The sequence below is a fragment of the Mauremys mutica genome, unplaced genomic scaffold (assembly GCF_020497125.1).
Source record: "Mauremys mutica isolate MM-2020 ecotype Southern unplaced genomic scaffold, ASM2049712v1 000065F_np12_subseq_1:104380_obj, whole genome shotgun sequence".
Classification (NCBI taxonomy): Eukaryota; Metazoa; Chordata; order Testudines; family Geoemydidae; genus Mauremys; species Mauremys mutica.
In genome coordinates this window covers 83,021-101,546 of record NW_025422824.1, presented here as the reverse complement: position 1 = coordinate 101,546, position 18,526 = coordinate 83,021, and the positions used below count along the sequence as shown (strand labels likewise).

The 18,526-nt window shown below is 39.1% G+C and overlaps 1 protein-coding gene across 1 annotated transcript in view; it reads right to left on the bottom strand.

Moving 5' to 3' along the window:
* Positions 1-2,090: 2,090 nt before the first annotated feature.
* The window catches only part of LOC123356942 (MORN repeat-containing protein 1-like), a 93,480-nt gene continuing 77,044 nt past the window's right edge, over positions 2,091-18,526 (bottom strand). The window contains exon 13 of the mRNA XM_045000201.1: positions 2,091-2,178. Coding sequence (XP_044856136.1) covers positions 2,091-2,178 — 88 coding nt within the window. The remainder of the gene's footprint in view (positions 2,179-18,526) is intronic.

Sequence of the window (18,526 nt, the reverse complement as noted above, 5' to 3'; positions counted from 1 at the left end):
GTGTGCCAAATGCTCTGAACTCTCATTGATATCAGATCAGGGAGGAGTGGGTCCCAAACAAGTCAAACTCTGAGTTTCTTCAGACCAGTCTCCTTTACTGAAAGCAACTACATTTGCTACTAATTTCTGAGCTTTAAAAACATCAATGTGAAGCACAGGATAACTGCACACAGACAAAAAGGGACTGTAATCAGGTCATGATGGTACAGATACAAATATTTTCAAACCATAAAGAAGATGAATGGAATTTATTAATGAATTATGCAGCTCCCCAAGAAATCACATCAAACCACCATTCATAATATAACTTTCCTTACACAGAATTATTCTCGGTTTATAAAGACAGGCTTTGTAACCTCCTTAATCTTTAATAGAGACTGCAACAATTACTATAAGCTATTAAAGTATCTACAAATTAGGCTTCCTATGTGATTCTCTCTCTTTTCAATGGACATTTTTGTGGATCATAAATAACAGTAAAATTATCATAAAAGCTAATACTACTGTACTTAAAGAAAATCATTATGTAAAGGTTTATGAATTTTTCAGCCATTAATAGACATAAGTTAATGGGCCATAAGCTTTCCAGAATATGATACCTAATATTTTTTCATCAATGAAACTTTCAGAGATGCAAAAACCTTCAGAGGTCACCAACTTCAAACATGAAAAAGAAAGTTATAGCTTTATAGTAATGAGTATAAAAATGAAACAGACACATGAAAGAAAATATCACAGATGACAATGATCCTTTGAGTAGACCAGTCAAATCAGGGGCTGAAATCTGTCCCTTCAATGACAGAGTCAATAAAGTCAGAATTATAATATGCAAGATCAATCAGATAAGTTTTGAGACAGCTATTCTTTTGTGTATTTTAAAATTCACAGATACATAGATTTTTAAGCAGAAGGGACCATTATGATCATATAGTCTGACTTGGTGGAATTGAGCTATAGAATAATTTAGACAGACATCCAATCCAGGTTTAAAGACTCCAGGTGATGGAGAATTTACCACAGGCCTTGGCAATCTATTCCAATGGTTAATTACCTTCACTGTTAAAAATGCACATCTTTGATAACAGAACAGTAGTTAATAAAAATTGGTCTTCCGTTTCATCACTGAGTCCCTGTGCCTGGGAAGCTTTAAGCATAGAACTGCAGAAGCATCTTTCAGTTTCAGCAGAAGAGTGAGAGTACTAGGATAGCAGCAATCTTTTTGGTGAACACTCACAAGAATAGTTTTTATAAATGGATACGATAATAAATACTTGGTTTTTAACATGAAAAATGTAACTATCTACAGCATATGAAAAAAAAAGTCTCTCCCATCTTTTCCAATCTCAGTAAGACACTTCCTCAATCTTTCCCCTCCAATCGGGAGGTCATAATGTGCTGCCTCCCGCCACTGTACCAACACATCTTGGACACCAAGGGCCAACTCCATGGCTTGTGTAAATAGGTGTAGCTCCACTGATTCAACTCAGCTAGATTATTTACATGAGCTAAGGATCTAGCCCCAAGAGATCATGAGATCTGATCTCTCAGGAGATCATGAGATAGCAGAATACATTGTTCTACTTCAGTGTGGTTGAAAGGGCAAACATCTCTTCAAATGCAGATTTCCCGGTCTATCACCATGCTATTGCCACACCTCCACAATCACTAAATTTTTTTAAAGTAAGCTCCTACTAGGAGAGCTCCCTTCCATATGTGATTCTGTTTTCTTTTTGGTGTCACTGAGAGTGTGAGGTTAAAAGGCTTCCATGACCCTGCTTATAACCAGATCCAAGATAAATCATAATTGATATGGAGGACACCAAACAGTGATTTAAGAACAAGAGAATCGTGATTCACTTTGGAGGAACCCAAAACTATTATAATTTTTTGACAGACAAAATGTTGAAGAAATTATGTGTTTTGAAACAAAGCCCTAGGAAATTAGGAGTAGCCTGCCACTTAATGGTCTGAAAATGTACTAAAAACAAGTGGTCATGATCATCATCATGACCTAGTTATTTTGATCCTGAAATTATACTGCTACTCAGCTTCCAAAACACTTCACTTGATGTGTATGGTAATGCAGACAGCTAGAAATCCTTACCTGGCAATACCCTAGAGTTCTTCGTGGAGTGCTGATCCTGTTTTGACTTGTACCCTTTCGCTGTCACTTCAGACCTGCAGAACACAGGAAAAAAGCATAGCTATCACAACACTTCTACTGATAATGATACTCAGAAATTAGAGCTGGAGAGCCACCATTACAAGATACAGGACTGTCTGTTATAATAAACTTACTACTGCTTTATCCAGTTTCTAATTTTTCTATAGCATATCCACTAGCAGCATTTGAAACAGCCACCCACATATCTCTATCTTAAGTATGTTCACATATAGAGCGATCAAAAAACCCATCAATCAAACTCACATTTCTGAACCACTTTTCAAGGAGACACTCCAAGACTTGGGAAAAATAAGAACATTAAAAGAAAGCAAAAGCCCTAGATTTAATACGATTAGTCTCACATACTCTACCTGTCCTGAGTATCAAGGCAGTACTGGCTAGAGGAAATCAGAAGCAATGGTGTGCTTTACAGGTCCAATCCTGCTCCCACTGAAATAATTACCAAAGCTTCCATAATGAAGGCTCAAATCCCCATAGGCTCATGTGCACACTGATTTTCAGAATGCTTTTACCACTTTACAGCTATCTCATAGCAGAGCTCATACCTGATACACTTGATCCTTTCAGTTTGTATTTGTTGGTACATTAAGTTTTACTTCATGCACTTTGCAAGGTTACCTTTAAAAATGGTTGATGATTCCAATATACTATTAACCAAAGTAACTCAATTCCCACAAAGTGCCCACATTGCACAGGTGTAAATGACCGCATAAGGTTGAAGGCAGTGGAGAATCAGACCCATAGAGCCAGACCTTCAGATTGCGCAAACAGTTATAGCTCCATTGATTTACACCAACCGAGGATCTGGCCCATGTGTGCAAATGTATGTGATTCTTTACACCCTGATTCAGTAAAGTACTTAAGCACATGCTTAATTTTAAGCATATTGACCCTTATTGAGGAAAGCATCCCTATTCTGGAAAGCACATAAGCAGATGCTTAATGTTAAGGAGGTGCGTAAGTCCTATATTGAAGTCAATACGATTATTCATGTACTTAAGCATGTACTTTCTTACTTTATTGAATCAGAGCCTTAACTGGCAGTCTGCACATGGACACGCTACACGTTGAAAAGGAAACAAAATGGGGTAACATGACGAAAGACTTAGAACTAGCAACTAATTCAGACCCTGATTCAGCAAAACACTTAAGCATATTTAAGTTACACTTAAGTCAATAGGAGTTTGTGTTGCTGAATAGGGCTAAACTTAAAGACATGCTTAAAAGTTAAAGATGTGATTAAGTGCTTTGCTGAATCAGGGCCTTAGCTACTAAATTTCCTACCAATTAAAAAACTTGGAGAGCAGTAGCTAGAAGATTTGTAGCAAAGCACTGCAATAGCCAGGAAGACAAAAGTTTCATTAACTAACCTAAAAAACATAGCTCACCTCCAGACTAAATTATGTAACCAGAAGTAGCACTTTTACATACAAGATTAATGTCAACTTCCAAACAAAGCTCAGAATCCACACCAGCTCCAGAATCATCTAAAAACAAGCTGCCACCAAAAGCAAGCAACTCCAGAAAGACCCAAGATCTCTGCTTTGGAAACCTACTAATAGTTTATTTGTGTTAAATGTCAGAATATTTTAAGATAACTGTAAATAAGGGGTTAGGCTAAGAATACAAAAATATTCCATTTCTCTTCTATTAATCTGGACAATATGTCTTTCTGATTTGGGGGAATTCTTCAAATAATATGTATTTTGGCAATGCTTATTCTTACCGCCAAAAAGAGATTTAATATTTTTTGTCTGTGTTGCTCTTACATTCTTTACTTATATAGCACCAAAAATGCAAAGTAAAGTACGACAGTTCTTCAAAATATCAACCTAACAGGTCCTGCACTGATCACAAGTGTAAAATATAACCCTGCAGACTACAAAACTATCTACCTTAAAATGCTAAATATGTTATTTACACTCTAGGGAGTACGCTATATTCCTGTTTTTGTGCACAGGGAGCTATATGCATTAAAATCCATCAACATCTATGGTTAACTCTGAAAAACTGTTTTTTAGGTTATAGTTATGTTTATTTAATATTTTCTGTATTTCTTGTTACTATTTTTCCAACACTAGTGACATTCGCATGAAAAGATCTTTGCTTCTACAGAGTTTATGTGCTCCTACTTCCACACCAGAAGTCATTAGGGCCCTAGTTCAGCAATGCACTTAGGAATGTACATAACTTTAAGCATTTGAGTAATACTGTTCCTATTCAGCAAAGTACTTAGGCATGTGCTTACGTCTCATTAAAGTACACTAATCACTTTCCAGTGATATGTCCAAACTAAGTAGAGCTGTAACAATAGGCTCAGCAGGATGCTGGATTTGAAGGATCAAATGTATGTTCCGGCATAGCAAATTCTATTGTTTTATCATCATACAATATCAAGATACATACTGTCAAGAAAGGCTTAGTAACTTTTTTTCTTATTTATGACTTGTGGGGAAATAGCCTTGGGACTGATCTAGCATACATTATATAAGATGGTGCTGGTGTCCTAAAAAATTTCAACTGCTGCAATGATTTCAGATGGTGAAGTAGCTGTCATGAACAAGTTAAATTTGAAATTGTCCTTTATGTAGTAAGGTTAGTCTACTGAAAATGACACTTAAAAAAAAATCCAGACACTGTACCTTTAAGATACTTAGATATTCAAACTTTGCATGTACAATTTTCATGATAAAAAATTAAAGACAAAAGATGAAAACTGCTTTATTTTAAATGGAAAAAGGCCCCAGATATATCCCAAGAGTCAAGTTAAAGATTCAGAAGTCAGGGCTAGGAGGGGAAAGGAAGATAAATAATTTAGCACTAAGAATAACTAAAGCCTGTCAGTCTGCCAACTTTAAGAGAAATAAAAGGGTTTACAAGAATCCTAAGAGTTTTTACAAAACCTCTAGGGCTTTGAAAAAATAAACCCAGAACAAAAAAAAGAGTTCAAAAGTATTGTGTGTAAGTAGATTTTAAAGTCACTGATTAAAATATGAAAACAATGGTATGTATGGATTCCATTAGCTCAAAATTAAGCTGTTCCTTTTGTGTTTTGTTTTCCCTGCTGTAATTGTATACTGCAGCATCAACATGACTATCTCTTTAATAGACGCATCTGCTTGTAAGGGGCCAAAGAGAATGTGCTTATGGAGAGGCCAAAACATACTAGCTTATAATTTCAAGTGACACGGATAAGCCTGTTTGGTATTACCTGTATTGGCATTCAGCAATACACACATGCTCATTCCGTTCAGGCAAGCAATACTTTCATGTTTTAAAGGCAAAGAAAGATCAATTACAGCTGCCTTGGAGTAGAATGAATAATTTTTATGTGCTGCAGTGTCAATTTGCATGGTTTAATACACCACTACTATGGAAATAAAAACTTGAGGATGCCTCCTCTGCTAGCTCTTCTCTTTGGGCAGCTCAGTACGATTTCCTTCCACTTGAGAATCTTTTCTGATTCAGTCTAGTATGGCACTACAAATAAATACAGAGGTCCTTTGAATTGCTTTAAAATATAAGTTAAATAAGAAAACCTACAGCTACATGAAGATTTTTTTTTAATTCTGCCATCCGAAGGTTGTATTTTTTTTCAAACCAAAATGCAACTTTGTACTTTGCTGCTCCGACAATGTTACTTTTAAAGAAGGAATTTCAGAGGAAAGTCAAGTTCATGTTTAAGCCACAAAATTCTTTTGAATTGCATTGATTATAGTGATCATTCTATCACTTTAATGTCATCTCAGCTGGCATGTATTAAAAAGACATGCATGTGACAGCCCATTGATCCTTAATACTGGAGCGGAGGGAAAGAGCCTGTTAGCAATAGAAGCCTATTTCTTTAATTAGAACTGGAGTATCATTCCCTCTTTGTTTGTTAGGAACTTTAGTAGTAATGCATTGCATACAGCACAGTAAAGGTATTAGAACAAGCCACCAAGTTTAGTTAAAAACAACATAATTCAGGCCTGAGAGAACTGTACGATGGAGATGGGAGAGAATGGCAGTACAAATCCATTGTAGCCCTCACTCGCTCACTGTGGTTGAGAAGAGCTTCTCTAAGGGGAATGTTTTTTTTCTCTGTGGACTCTCCCATAAGCAAAAGCTTGGGTAGAAGGGATGGGGTCATTTCTGCTTCAGGTCCAGTACTATATCTTTAGTTAGGTGAATACAGAACTTTTGTGGGAAGGGGGCTTTCAGTTAACTTGCACTCAGATTTTTAAATGAGTTCACTTTGGCCACACACACTCCTTTGGTGTTAACTTTCCTACTACGAGCAACTCAGTGATATTGGCTCAAACATTTGCTGAAAGTGAATGGCAGAGTCATGTCTGGCAGGTATTTGCTGACCCTGAATTTTAAATTCAGCTATGCAAAAATTTGTGCTGAGAGTGCTTCTCCCAGTATCTATTCAGAGAGCAGAAGCTAAGTCACATGATTTATCTGGCCAATTATAACTAACGAACACAGTTCAAGCACGTAATTGTTAACAATCAATCTACAGACATTTAATTAATTTTAGAAAAATGTTATGAACGCTTTGCTTTCAAGTAGCAAATACATGTGAGAATCACAATCTGCTCACAGACATTCCATGAACAAACAAAGAAGCTGAGTTTGATGCATTACTCATTGCAAACTTTGTCCCAAATAGGAGGATTCTCTCTTGGTGGGCAGAAACATAAAGCCAAAAGATTAACCCTGAGCCCCTTACAAGGCAGGATCACTTCTTTGGAAAACACCAATAATATAAATAGAATCTTTCTTCAAAGATGAGGAATAGTTGTACAGATAACCAGTCTAATTCTCATCTCAGTTACACAGAGATAAATCAGGTGAAACCCCATGTATGTCAATGGAGTCACATGCTTGTAAAATTGATGACGTAAAATCGATGATATAAAAGTCTTTTGGGGAAATTTCTGAGCGCTCTTCCTTTTAGAAACAGGTCTCATTTGCTTCCACCACTTCTCCTGCAGAAAAGCAACAGTATCCCTAAATTCTGCATAATTGCAGAGTGTAACAGCATGGTCCTATTCTATTATCCTGTTGTCATCAATACACACTCTGAAAATCAAAGGATTTGATACGTGGACTTGAGCAGGTACATAGCTGGGCAGTTATTTTAAGTTCATCTTCTGCTGCTTTCCCTGCATTACCCCAAGATGACAATATGATTCTGAATAGCTTTGTTTTTACTTCTTTTGATATAGACATGGTTTGAATGTTCTGGGGTAAATTTTTATAAGCATTCAGCTTGCACACATACAAATCACAACAACAAATGATAAGATGGATTTTACACATCTCCCACACACTGTTGAGAAAGTGTACTTCTTTGATGTCCAGCTGGAATTAATATTGGAAACTTGTCTATCATCAGTGATTTCCCATTAAAGCCAGGTTGGTTTTGAAGAAACCATTTCTTGCTCCATGGTGATCCAACTAATGCTAAGCCTGCTAAATTTGCTATTCTCCCCCTAGATTAAATATTTCAATTTCAGTGAAGAATCATCTTCAAGTGAAATCATCAACAGGTTTAGGTCCACCATAAATACTTGTCCTCTGGTGCTTTAATATTATGGCAAATTGTCAAAATGTACATTATTTCTGCATGTGCTTTTGCACATATCCTGTTAGGTCAAGATATTTGCTATGTGGTTTAACAGCAATATTTATATTTAATAATAATTTAAAAAAATAAAGAAGTCATAAGAAATCACTAACAGATAGTGTAGTTAAATCACCCTGAAAAATGGAGCTAGCTCTGTGACAGATCAGGAGTGACTTATGAATATGTGTGGAAGGGAAGCAATTGTCTTTGCTGCTGTTACTAGGGAATAAACATAAAGTGTTGTATAGTAGTTACTATGCATACACAATACGTTTTACTTGTTAATGACATATATTCATACTATTCCCATGTATTACACTGAAAATGTATCCCTAAAATCTATTGGCAACTTTTGACCCAGAAACTACTAACTGCTTTTTTTTTTTTTAGTTTGGAGGCCTCTGTGGGACTGCCTTGTTCAGTTTGAATTTATTTAGGACAAGCCCTCTTGGAGCCTAGTAAGTGGTACAGATCAGGTTCTCAGTTTGTAACCATAGGCAGGTGTTCTTGTGATCGTTTTCAAACACACTCTGGATTCCTAAAGGGCTCAGTATTTGAGCTGTGTTCTTCATCATTTCAACCTGTCCTCTGGGTGTTTTAATTTGGAAACACAATCTTAATTATCACAGCGATGCAGAAAACCCCCTGCTGACTAGACGGGGCCATCTTTGACCTGCTAAGGTGCTTTATCAGGAGAGATGTAAAACAGAATAATTTGGATACTGGCAGATTGTCAATACTTAACAGTTTTCCAAATGCTGTCTCCTGCTGAAAATGTCATGCAGCAAATACTGCAAAAAATTCATAAAGCAGTTATCCACTGTGATATGGGAGCAAATTGAAAGATGATAAAGATTCACTGTTAACTTTTGTTGAAACTGAATGTGAATACAAACAAGCACGCAAACCACACATTTTGATTTATTCAGATCAGACTGCACAGATTGATGCAGGCTATTGAGCTATACCATTACCCTTGTGGAACCTTTTAAAGGATTGCAATGATTTTACTCTCTTAACCAACTCATAATTTTAATGTTAATTTTTCTTGGGTTTTTCGTTGTAGATTACATTCCTGAAGCTGAAAGTATATGTTGAGAGTCAATGTATTGCCAATTTCTTAGCAGAATGCTTCATTTTTATTTGTGCCTCTTAAAAAAATCCAGATTGAATGATTATTTATAAGCATAGTTTGCTGCCCTCCTAGATTACTTAAATTCTTTGCTACAGTATGTAACCTTTTAGGATGTACTTAAACTGCTGGCTACAAATAAACTCTACCAATATCTCATCATCTATTAATAAAAATAACTTACCGGTAATTGGGCTGCTATTAGATATTTAATTGCTTTCACACTGTTTGTACAGTACTTGCCTATAAAGCTTTGAATAATATTGCCTTAACTCATCTGAGTAAACTATCAATTCCCTTACGACAACAGACAAAAATCTGCATTCCACTTTTAACTTTCCCTGCGGTGCAAGTTAAACCTTTCAGGGGGCAGGTTTTTATTTTGTTGTGACCTCTCTCTCTGGCACTTTAAGTCCTCACAGATGATGGCTACTGAAACACTTAGGGTAAATTTTCAACATTGTGTTCAGGGAACAAGAGTTGTGCAAATAATTCCCTGCACACTGGTTTGAAAATGTAACCCGTAGACCTGTATAAATGCAGATTTGATTGGCTCTGACTATTCTCCATAGTAGCTAGGTTTCTGCTTTAATTAGACCCAATAGGCCAGATCCTGAGCTATTATAAATCAGCATGACTCCACTGACTCCAATAGGGCTATGCTGATTTACACCAGCTGAAGATCTGGCCAAACTTGTGTACAGATGCTTGCAATGTAGAACCTTGATGGATTCTTCATCACTGACCCTTTTTAAATCAAGATTGGATGTTTTTCTAAAAGCTCAGCTCTAGGAATTATTTTGGGGAAGTTTTATGGCCTGAGTTCTACAGGAGGTCAGACTAGATGATCACAATCGTCCCTTCTGGCCTTAGAATGTGTGTCACTGTATGAACTGCAAATTAATGGATTGATTAATTGATTGTAGGATGGGAGAAGGAATAAGCATAAGTACAAAAAATTCAGATTCAAGGTATTGGTTTTAATCTATAAAGTTAGGGCCACGCAGCACCGAATCAGGGAATTGCAGGTGACTCTCTATGGATGCCATTTAAGTCAGGTGACTTGCAAGTGGCAATTCAGAGCCACCAAGTTTAGGATTAGTTCACGACCTGACTCCTAGTTTGTATGTTTTATAATTTACTTTCAGTATATATGCCCAGAGCTGCAGAAAAATAAACAAAATCTAAAGGTTGAACGTTAGGAAAAAGTTCCTGTCAGGGTGGTTAAACACTGGAATAAATTGCCTAGGGAGGTTGTGGAATCTCCATCTCTGGAGATATTTAAGAGTAGGTTAGATAAATGTCTATCAGGGATGGTCTAGACAGTATTTGGTCCTGCCATGAGAGCAGGGGACTGGACTCAATGACCTCTCGAGGTCCTTTCCAGTCCTAGAGTCTATGAATCTATGAATAAAATAAAGAATTCTAGGAAATAAGGTTTTACAGCTGCAAGCTAATGAAATGACATGATACACTTTAGAAACATGAATATGCTCTGCCCTGCTCACAATGTAGTTTGTACATTTTCAGTTTAAAATTATTCATTTTCCTTAGGAGAGTTTGGATCTCCATTAGGATGGATGGCATTTGAGAAGGAGTGGTTCCTTCAAGATAGAGAGAATGTCAATGAGAAAATTAACGGCCTGAATCATATTTGAACTGTGGATTAACATGGCACTTTGGTTTCCACTATGCAGCTCATTTTAATGAAACTGAATTGCTTTCACTTCAGACTTTGGGCCAGATTCTTACCTCATCTTTGGTGCAATGAAGTCACTTTGGATCACAATTTGACTTCAGTTTGGTGGCACAGGTATAAATGAGAACAGAGTTTGGCTCCTCCTGGCCTGCTAAAGCACACCCCAAATAGACTATTGCATTTGGTTAGATACAGAAATCTAAATTAGTCCCGGCAAGGGATTAATTTAGATTTCTGTATCTAACCAAATGCAACAGTCTATCTGTCAACAGTATCCAACACAGGTCCCACTCCTAGCCTATGTGGAATTCAGTATGTATTGTGGGGTGTCAACTACATTTATGGCAATTCCTGACAGTTTCTATCCGGGTGTAATGCTGCAGCTATGTAAGCCTCTTTTGCACCTCCTAGCTAGACTATAGATACTGGTGGTTACACATGCTTATCAGTATCTGTGCCCAATTCTAAAAGCTCTTGCCATCATATTCAAAATGCCTAAACTTGTCACTACCTGATTGTTGGGCAATATGTAAAGAATCTGTAATATAAAACTTTTCCCACACACACACTGAGCTCTATTGCTGCCCTGGGGAAGAATAAAAATGTGTGAATGACATGGTACATATTATGACACAACCCTCTTGATTCCCATCAGTGGAAGTTGTGGGCTAAGGCAAAGGTTCAAGACTGCAGAAAGCTTTTAGAGCTGCAGAGATACAAGCACTGAAATGTAGCTAAGCTTTAAGATCCTGCATAGATGAAAGGTACTAGCTATCAAAGTTGGGGGCCAAGTGGCCCCAGAGTGGGGAAGGCAGGCCAGAGACCTTAGAGAAGGGGTATACTGTATCTCTTTTAGAAGGCTATTTTGTGGTGGATAATCAGGGTGGAATTTCCACAAGTCCTAAATCTGTTTTCACCAAGTCATTGAGAAACAGCCCATTGACGTCAGTGGGAACAGGGTTAAGCCAACACTGAGCACTTTTCAAAGCCCTGCTTTAAAAAAGAAGGCAGAAGTACAAACAAAGTTAACAAATTAGGAAGAAGGGGCCAGCACAACTGTAACACTGAACAGTGAATCTACTGGCCCTCATCCTCAAACATAATTCTTTGGCATGGAGAGCCAGGACTTCCGACACCGTGCAAACACATTGCTACTGATGCTCAGAGCTGCAGCACTGCCAGCTCCAAATGATATGGGACAGAATCCTCCATTGTGGTGATCCTTAAAAGGTGACCTGCTAGTGTTTGTAAAATTTCTGTCAGATTCCAAAAGCAGAAAGAGATTGTTCAAAAACATAACCAACAGTCTGATTTACATTTTAAACAATTACCACTTCTTGAAGATAGCTGAGAGAGAGATTTTCAGTGGTACTAAGTGGAGCTAGGCATCCATCTCCCATTGGGTGCCTAACTCCCCTTAAAGCTGTTGAAAATCTCCCTCTAGCTAATAAACGTCTTAGTTTTAATGCCACAGAGAATGACACCACAATAGCCAGGAACTTAACTTGAAAACCACTGCTGTCCAAATAATGTTCCTTTACAGATTAACTTTCTTGCACCTAATCTCAGCCCAAAGGTGCATTTCCTGCTGGGAGGTTAGGGAGAACGGTTTTGAAAGTTTCACCAAAATTGGTTACTCTTTTTTGAGTTATAACAGGCCTTTAAACAAAGAATCACCTATAATTATTTAAGCCTCAATCTCTCCTTGAGGTGGGTATTTATTATGTTATTATTTCTAGAGAGGGAAATAGACAGAGAGGTTAAACGACTTATGTTCGCACAGTAAGTCAATAAACAAACCTAGGAATAGAGCCCAGGAGTCTTGGCTTCCAGGTCTACTGCTCTAACTGCTAGTCACAACTGCTGTACAGAACCAAGGCTCTGTAGGGGGAAAAAATTAGATGCCCTAATGCAGTGGTTCTCAAACTTTTGTACTGGTGACCCCTTTCACATAGCAAACCTCTGTGTGTGACCCCCCCTTATAAATTAAAAACACTTTTTTATATTTAATACCATTATAAATTATGGAGGCAAAGCAGGGTTTGGGGTGGAGGTTGACAGCTTGTGACCCCCCATGTAATAACCTCGTGACCCCTTGAGGAGTTCCAACCCCCAGTTTGAGAACCCCTGTGCAATAATTCCAGAAGCTAGCATAGGATGATACTAATGCCATCTAATAAAGTAGGACCACAGATGTCTGGAACAGGCCATCCAATTTTAGGTGCTCTTTATCTGCAGCTGTGTGAATGTATAATGAATTCTTGCTACTGACTCCCTGTTATAAACCGATGACTATGCAGTCTACAACAGCAGTTCCTACAATTTTCTTTTTGTCAGAATCTGTTTGGAAGCTGTGACAAAATTGCCAGGAGTAGAATGCCCTTCAAAATATTCTGCTTGGCTATACAGACTAAGAGACTACCTCTGAAAAATCCTACCATGGTTCTGGGAACATAACTGACAAGGGGAAAAGAATCCAAACACCAATTCTCAAGAAAGGGCATTCATTGCAGCTTTCTTAATAAATAATAATTCTTTGCATTCACCCATCACTTTTCATTCAAGGATTCAAAGCATTTTACAGACATAGAAACAAAAACCATTGTGGAGTAGGTAAGTATATCACATCTATTTTTCACGTGGAGTCCAAGAGAGGATCAGGCCCACTTTCTCAAAGGTATTTAGGCACCTGTCACAGGGGCCTCTACTCATTGCAGGTGGTGCCTCCTACTGGCCACATCTGGGGATTAGCCCTACCAGCCTGACACCCTCTTCTTGTGGTTCGTTGGTCCATTGTCTCGCTCTTTTAGTCTTCATGGCTTAGCCCTCCAGACAAGCCACAAGAGTCCTCCCATTCCAGAGCATTATCAGTCTTTCCCACCATCCCAGGCAGTCCCACTGCTTTCGCCAATCCACTCCCTCAGTGGCTAGAACAAATAGACCCAGACAGTCTTCAAATTCACTACCCAGATCGTGCCACTAATTCAGTGGCTGGTAGGGGAACCCAGGTCTACTCTCTACGTTGGGTTCCATTCCAGGGGCTGTATCTCCAGCAGGTAAGATCTGTACTAGCACAAACCTTTCTGTTGCTCCCCTGGACTACTTCGTACTTTGCCTATCCCAGGTGTGCATTCCTCACCCTTCTAGCTAAACCTTCTATCTCCTGGGTCTGCTAGCAAACCCCCTCCTCTTGGGTCCAAATCCCTTTCTCTTATCCCAGGGAGAGTGACTGCAGCACTCCTCCCTGCAGCCTCCTTTCTGCTTTCAGCTCCCTGGTTTTATAGAAGCCCCACCTGTTTCTGCACAAGTGAGCTTCCCTTAATCAGAGCTCTCCTCTCAGCCTATCTCCCGCCCTCTGCAGCCTAATGGGTTAATTGGCTCATCTGGCCTACATTAACCCCTTCAAGATGAGCATGTGGAGCAGCTGCCATCACAGCACCCAACTTTAATTGATTTCAATGGGAGTTAGGTGCCTAACAATCTTTGAGGATCTGGGCCTCTGTGACTTCTTGAGGTCCATGAAAGAGACACTGGCAGACCCAGCAGTAGAACCCAGGCCTGCCTCTAACCATCAGACAGTCCTGACAATATCCTAATTCAATCCACTTCTGCTTATCAGACATTAATGGTGATGAGTGTGGTATAAGTAAGGAGATAGGTAGATTCCCCAGACACAGTGATGCCACATATTGCCTTTATCCCCTTGTTATCGTCTCAGAGGTTAGAAATATTAGTGCTTAGTTATCACCGTAATAACCTGAGCCAGACAAGATATTCCTTTTTAATACAGATCTTACCACAGTGATCGATAGCTTTCTAACTCCACAGCTAGATTGCTGCTTGATGCTACCAGTGATATACATGTGGAAATTTCCAGTAGTGAAAATGCACTGGCTTGTCTCTTGAGTGGAGTTAGCCATCATAACATGCGTCTGACGAAGTGGGTATTCACCCACGAAAGCTTATGCTCCAATACTTCTGTTAGTGTGTAAGGTGCCACAGGACTCTGTTGCTTTTTACAGATCCAGACTATCACGGCTACCCCTCTGATATTTAACATAACACTAGTGATCCATGCTCTGCACTGGTTACCTGATCACTTCTAGATGCAGTTCAAGATATTGGTTATAATATATAAAACCTTAAGTCTTGGATCCCGTTATCTGAGTTTGCCTCCCTCCCTAGGTACCACCATGATGGCTCTGATCTGCTGAGCTGCTCTTGCTATTCATTCTTTGGACTGCGCTCTCCAGGGTAGATGGCAGGATGTTTTTGGTGGATGACCCAATCCTCTGGAATTTGCTCCATCTGGTAGAGTGTCAGAGCCAGGGTTTGGCAAACCTTAAGGTACAGAGTGAGTCCTATCTGTTTGTTCAAGCTTTTGATTGACAATTAGATCATTTGTAATAGCAGGGAGTACGGTGGTTGTTATTGGGATTTACATTGTCAGTACAGCAGTGGGTGTTTCCAATAAGGTAAGAAGTATCCAGATGATGAGGCTAAGGGGCCATTACACATCTTTAAATAAATAATACAAACACTGACTTTAAAAAAGATGTTGTCTAACTGCAACACATAATATCCCAGGGTTTCTTCAGAGAAGCTTTGAAACGGCATCATATCTCTTCAGTCTTCTTTTCCCCTTTTAGCAACCAATTCCTTATTGCAGACATTTACTCATTCAGAAATGGTAGCACACACAGCAGGTTACTGAGGTGTGGAGGGTAGAAAAGCAGGCTTATAAGGAGTTAACTGTGGTTCCCTCCCTCCTTCAGATTTAGGAACTCCTCCATATGCTGTGTTCCATTTATTATTTCTGCATTGCATCAGGAGGGAAATATTCACACTGAGCCACAGGGATTAAAGACTGAAGCTCCAGAGAAGTCAGATCACATCCGTCATATCCAGCTGTTTCCAATTCCAACCCTTCACACCTGCTTTTATTTATTATTCCTCGCTTAGACAAGACAGGGCTCATTTTTCAATCTTTAAACCTTCTCTTAAGAGGAAGAAGAAGAAAAAACAAAGAAAAAGAAATCAATCTATTACTTTCTCTTTTGTCTCTATGAGAAAGCCCACCAAGAAGAGATTAAAACAAACTACTGACATGGCAGGGCTCTGACCTAATGGGAAGCCACACAAATATTGAGGCTGGACAGCTCCCTAAAGCATGTCTCCAGCATGGTGGGGACTTCACGATGGAGCAGAAACTGTATCAATTGCAAGGATGTACTGTTAATGTAGATTCTTGTTGCAAGTTTTCTTATGCACATTTACACTGGTTTGTTAAGTTTTCGCTTCAGATGTGCAAATAACCACAAGGGGTTTTGGAAGAGGGGAGAGATCTCACTTTAGTTTAGGTATTTCCTGGCTCCTACAGGGCTCTCCACTTTTACTTATCCTAGGCTATCATTCCAGGTGCATGCTTGTATCCATTCCAACCACTCCCCTCTCTCAGTCTGGAGCTCTGCCTCTCTTCAGGACATGGACTGCCTCACTCACCAAATAACTGTGTTGATTTTTCAGACAGTGACTGATAAACCTTCCTAGTTGAAATCCACCCTGTGTCACTGTCTAGCCTTTTATCAGGGAGCCCCCTTTTATGGTCTTTTCAGTATATGCAGTCATTTTCATTACTAGCTCTTCACTTACTAAGTAAGCAGCCCTTCAAACATATACCAGATACACAAATGCACCTTGGGCTGATTGCACAAACATCCTCACACTCCCATCTGCAGTTGCTCTTGTGGCATACGCCTAACATACCAGCCTATCATTTCACGGCGCAAGCTTCTATCTTGCTGGCAATCCATTCAGTCACTGTGTGGGAGACATGCTGATTGCACCCCCCTCCCCCAATCTGGCGCTCTGGAACTATTCACTAGCTGGACTGCCTCACTCACCAAATAACTGTGCTAATTTATCAAACAATTATTGATGACTGAAAACTTAAGAGTGGGGTTTTCAACAGCACCTAGGGGAATTAGAAACCCAACTCACACTGAAAGTCAACAGGAGTTGTGGGGAGGGTCTACCTCCTTTAGTTGCTTTTGAAAAATCTTATCCCCAATAAATTTTGTTCTCCTTGGTAAGCTGTATGGCATATGAGTAGAGCTTGTTTTCCAGGGTTTATTAATTTCATTTTTCAGGGTTTATTTTTAGCAATTTTTGAGGTGTGTGTAGATGTCACAAAATTGGGGGGTTTCAGGACTCTGATACTGTAATGAAAAGATTTTTTAGGTACTTCCCAAAATTCTTATATAAATAGGATCTACTTTAATTTTTATAATATATATATATAAAAAGACTAAATGTTAGTTTAAGCTTTGTATGCTTGTTATTGAGCCACTGAGTTTAGCATTTGGTGCATGTCCCCTAGGGCATTTTAGCGCAGTACTGTTTCAAACAGCATTATATTAAGGCACACTAGGGAACCTTTAATGCACACCAGTAGGGTCTATCTGAACCAACTAATGTGTAGCACATTAGTGAGCTTTAGAAATCACACCCCCATAGTTCATATTATGCTCCAGGTAGACAAGTCCTGAGGTACAAGCCAGGGAGCAGGGACATCTATATAAACAAAATGCAGTGGGAAAGAGGTGAAACCAACATGAACTGAGTAATTGCTTCTGGTGTTTTTCCATTATTTGTTGTTGTGTTTTTCCTTCTTATTTATTTATTTATATCAATCTGTTTTATCCATGTTTATCAGTGAAAACATAAAATCAGAAGCCCTATGTCTGTTCTATAATTGCAGGGGCTGTGGTGGTCCAGGACTTACAAGTACACACAGAGTTCAGAAATTTCCATTATATACTTCTCCAGACAAAACAAAAACACACTTAGAGTTACCTAATGACTATAATAGGACACTGTGGCCTCATCTACTCTGGTGGTGGTTGTGTAGGCTATGTGTAGCTAAACGCTGCAGTGAAAGGCAGGCTGCGTCCACACAGAGGTGTGTACCTACCTGTGTCAGTGAAAGGCTCTGGCAGGATGGAGGCAGCTCCCCACTGCTGGAGCCTTTCCCCACTGTCTCTCCTCTGCCACAGTCTTTCCTTGCTGCTGGAGACTTTCCCTCTGGTCGGGAAAGACTCTGGCAACAGGAAGGCAGCGGGACACTGCACTGCTATTTTTAGCCCCTGCTTAGGCATGTGTATGGCACATAGTCACAGGGTTCAGGTGTGCCTTTGCTCACCTATGCAGTGCCTTGCTGTCTACATTGCTATTTATACCCATGCCAGGGGTGTGTGAAGTGTAGAGCTACTGTATACATCTGATTCAAGAGGTGACTATTCCACTAAGGTTAATATAAATAATGGATGAACCCTGAGAAGGGAATACCACACTGAGTTCACAGCTGAACCTGTGCCCATGTAGTCTGGATGTGTGCAATAAGAAACCCCTATATCAGCTGTACTACTGATATACTGTTGTGGCTACCCAGTCTCTGTAAAAGAGTGACACATTGACTAGATATACTGTGAAGCAATTGCCCATGATACAATGTTAAAAAATAGATTGTATGGTTTGCAGTAGCATCAAGTGTCTATTCAAGTGTAAAAAAAAATTAATTGACTCCATCTGTATTGGGCTAATGACTGATTAAATGACTAATCACGGAAGTCTTAATTAAAACCATTTTTCTGTACAGAAGAGGATGGGGGGAGATAGGTGCTCATTAATGTGTTACAATGTGTGTCAGATTCCGTTTGTGTCATTTACTAACAGCCGTCAAATGAGTAATTATGCACAAGGTCATTTTGTGTAAACTTTTTGCATACATCATCAGACTGATTGGATTAGGTCTTGGTGCTCGACTGGGTTCTGCATGTGGCTGCATTTTTCCATCACAAAACAGGTAATTAAGATTGCTGAGAATAAGCAATA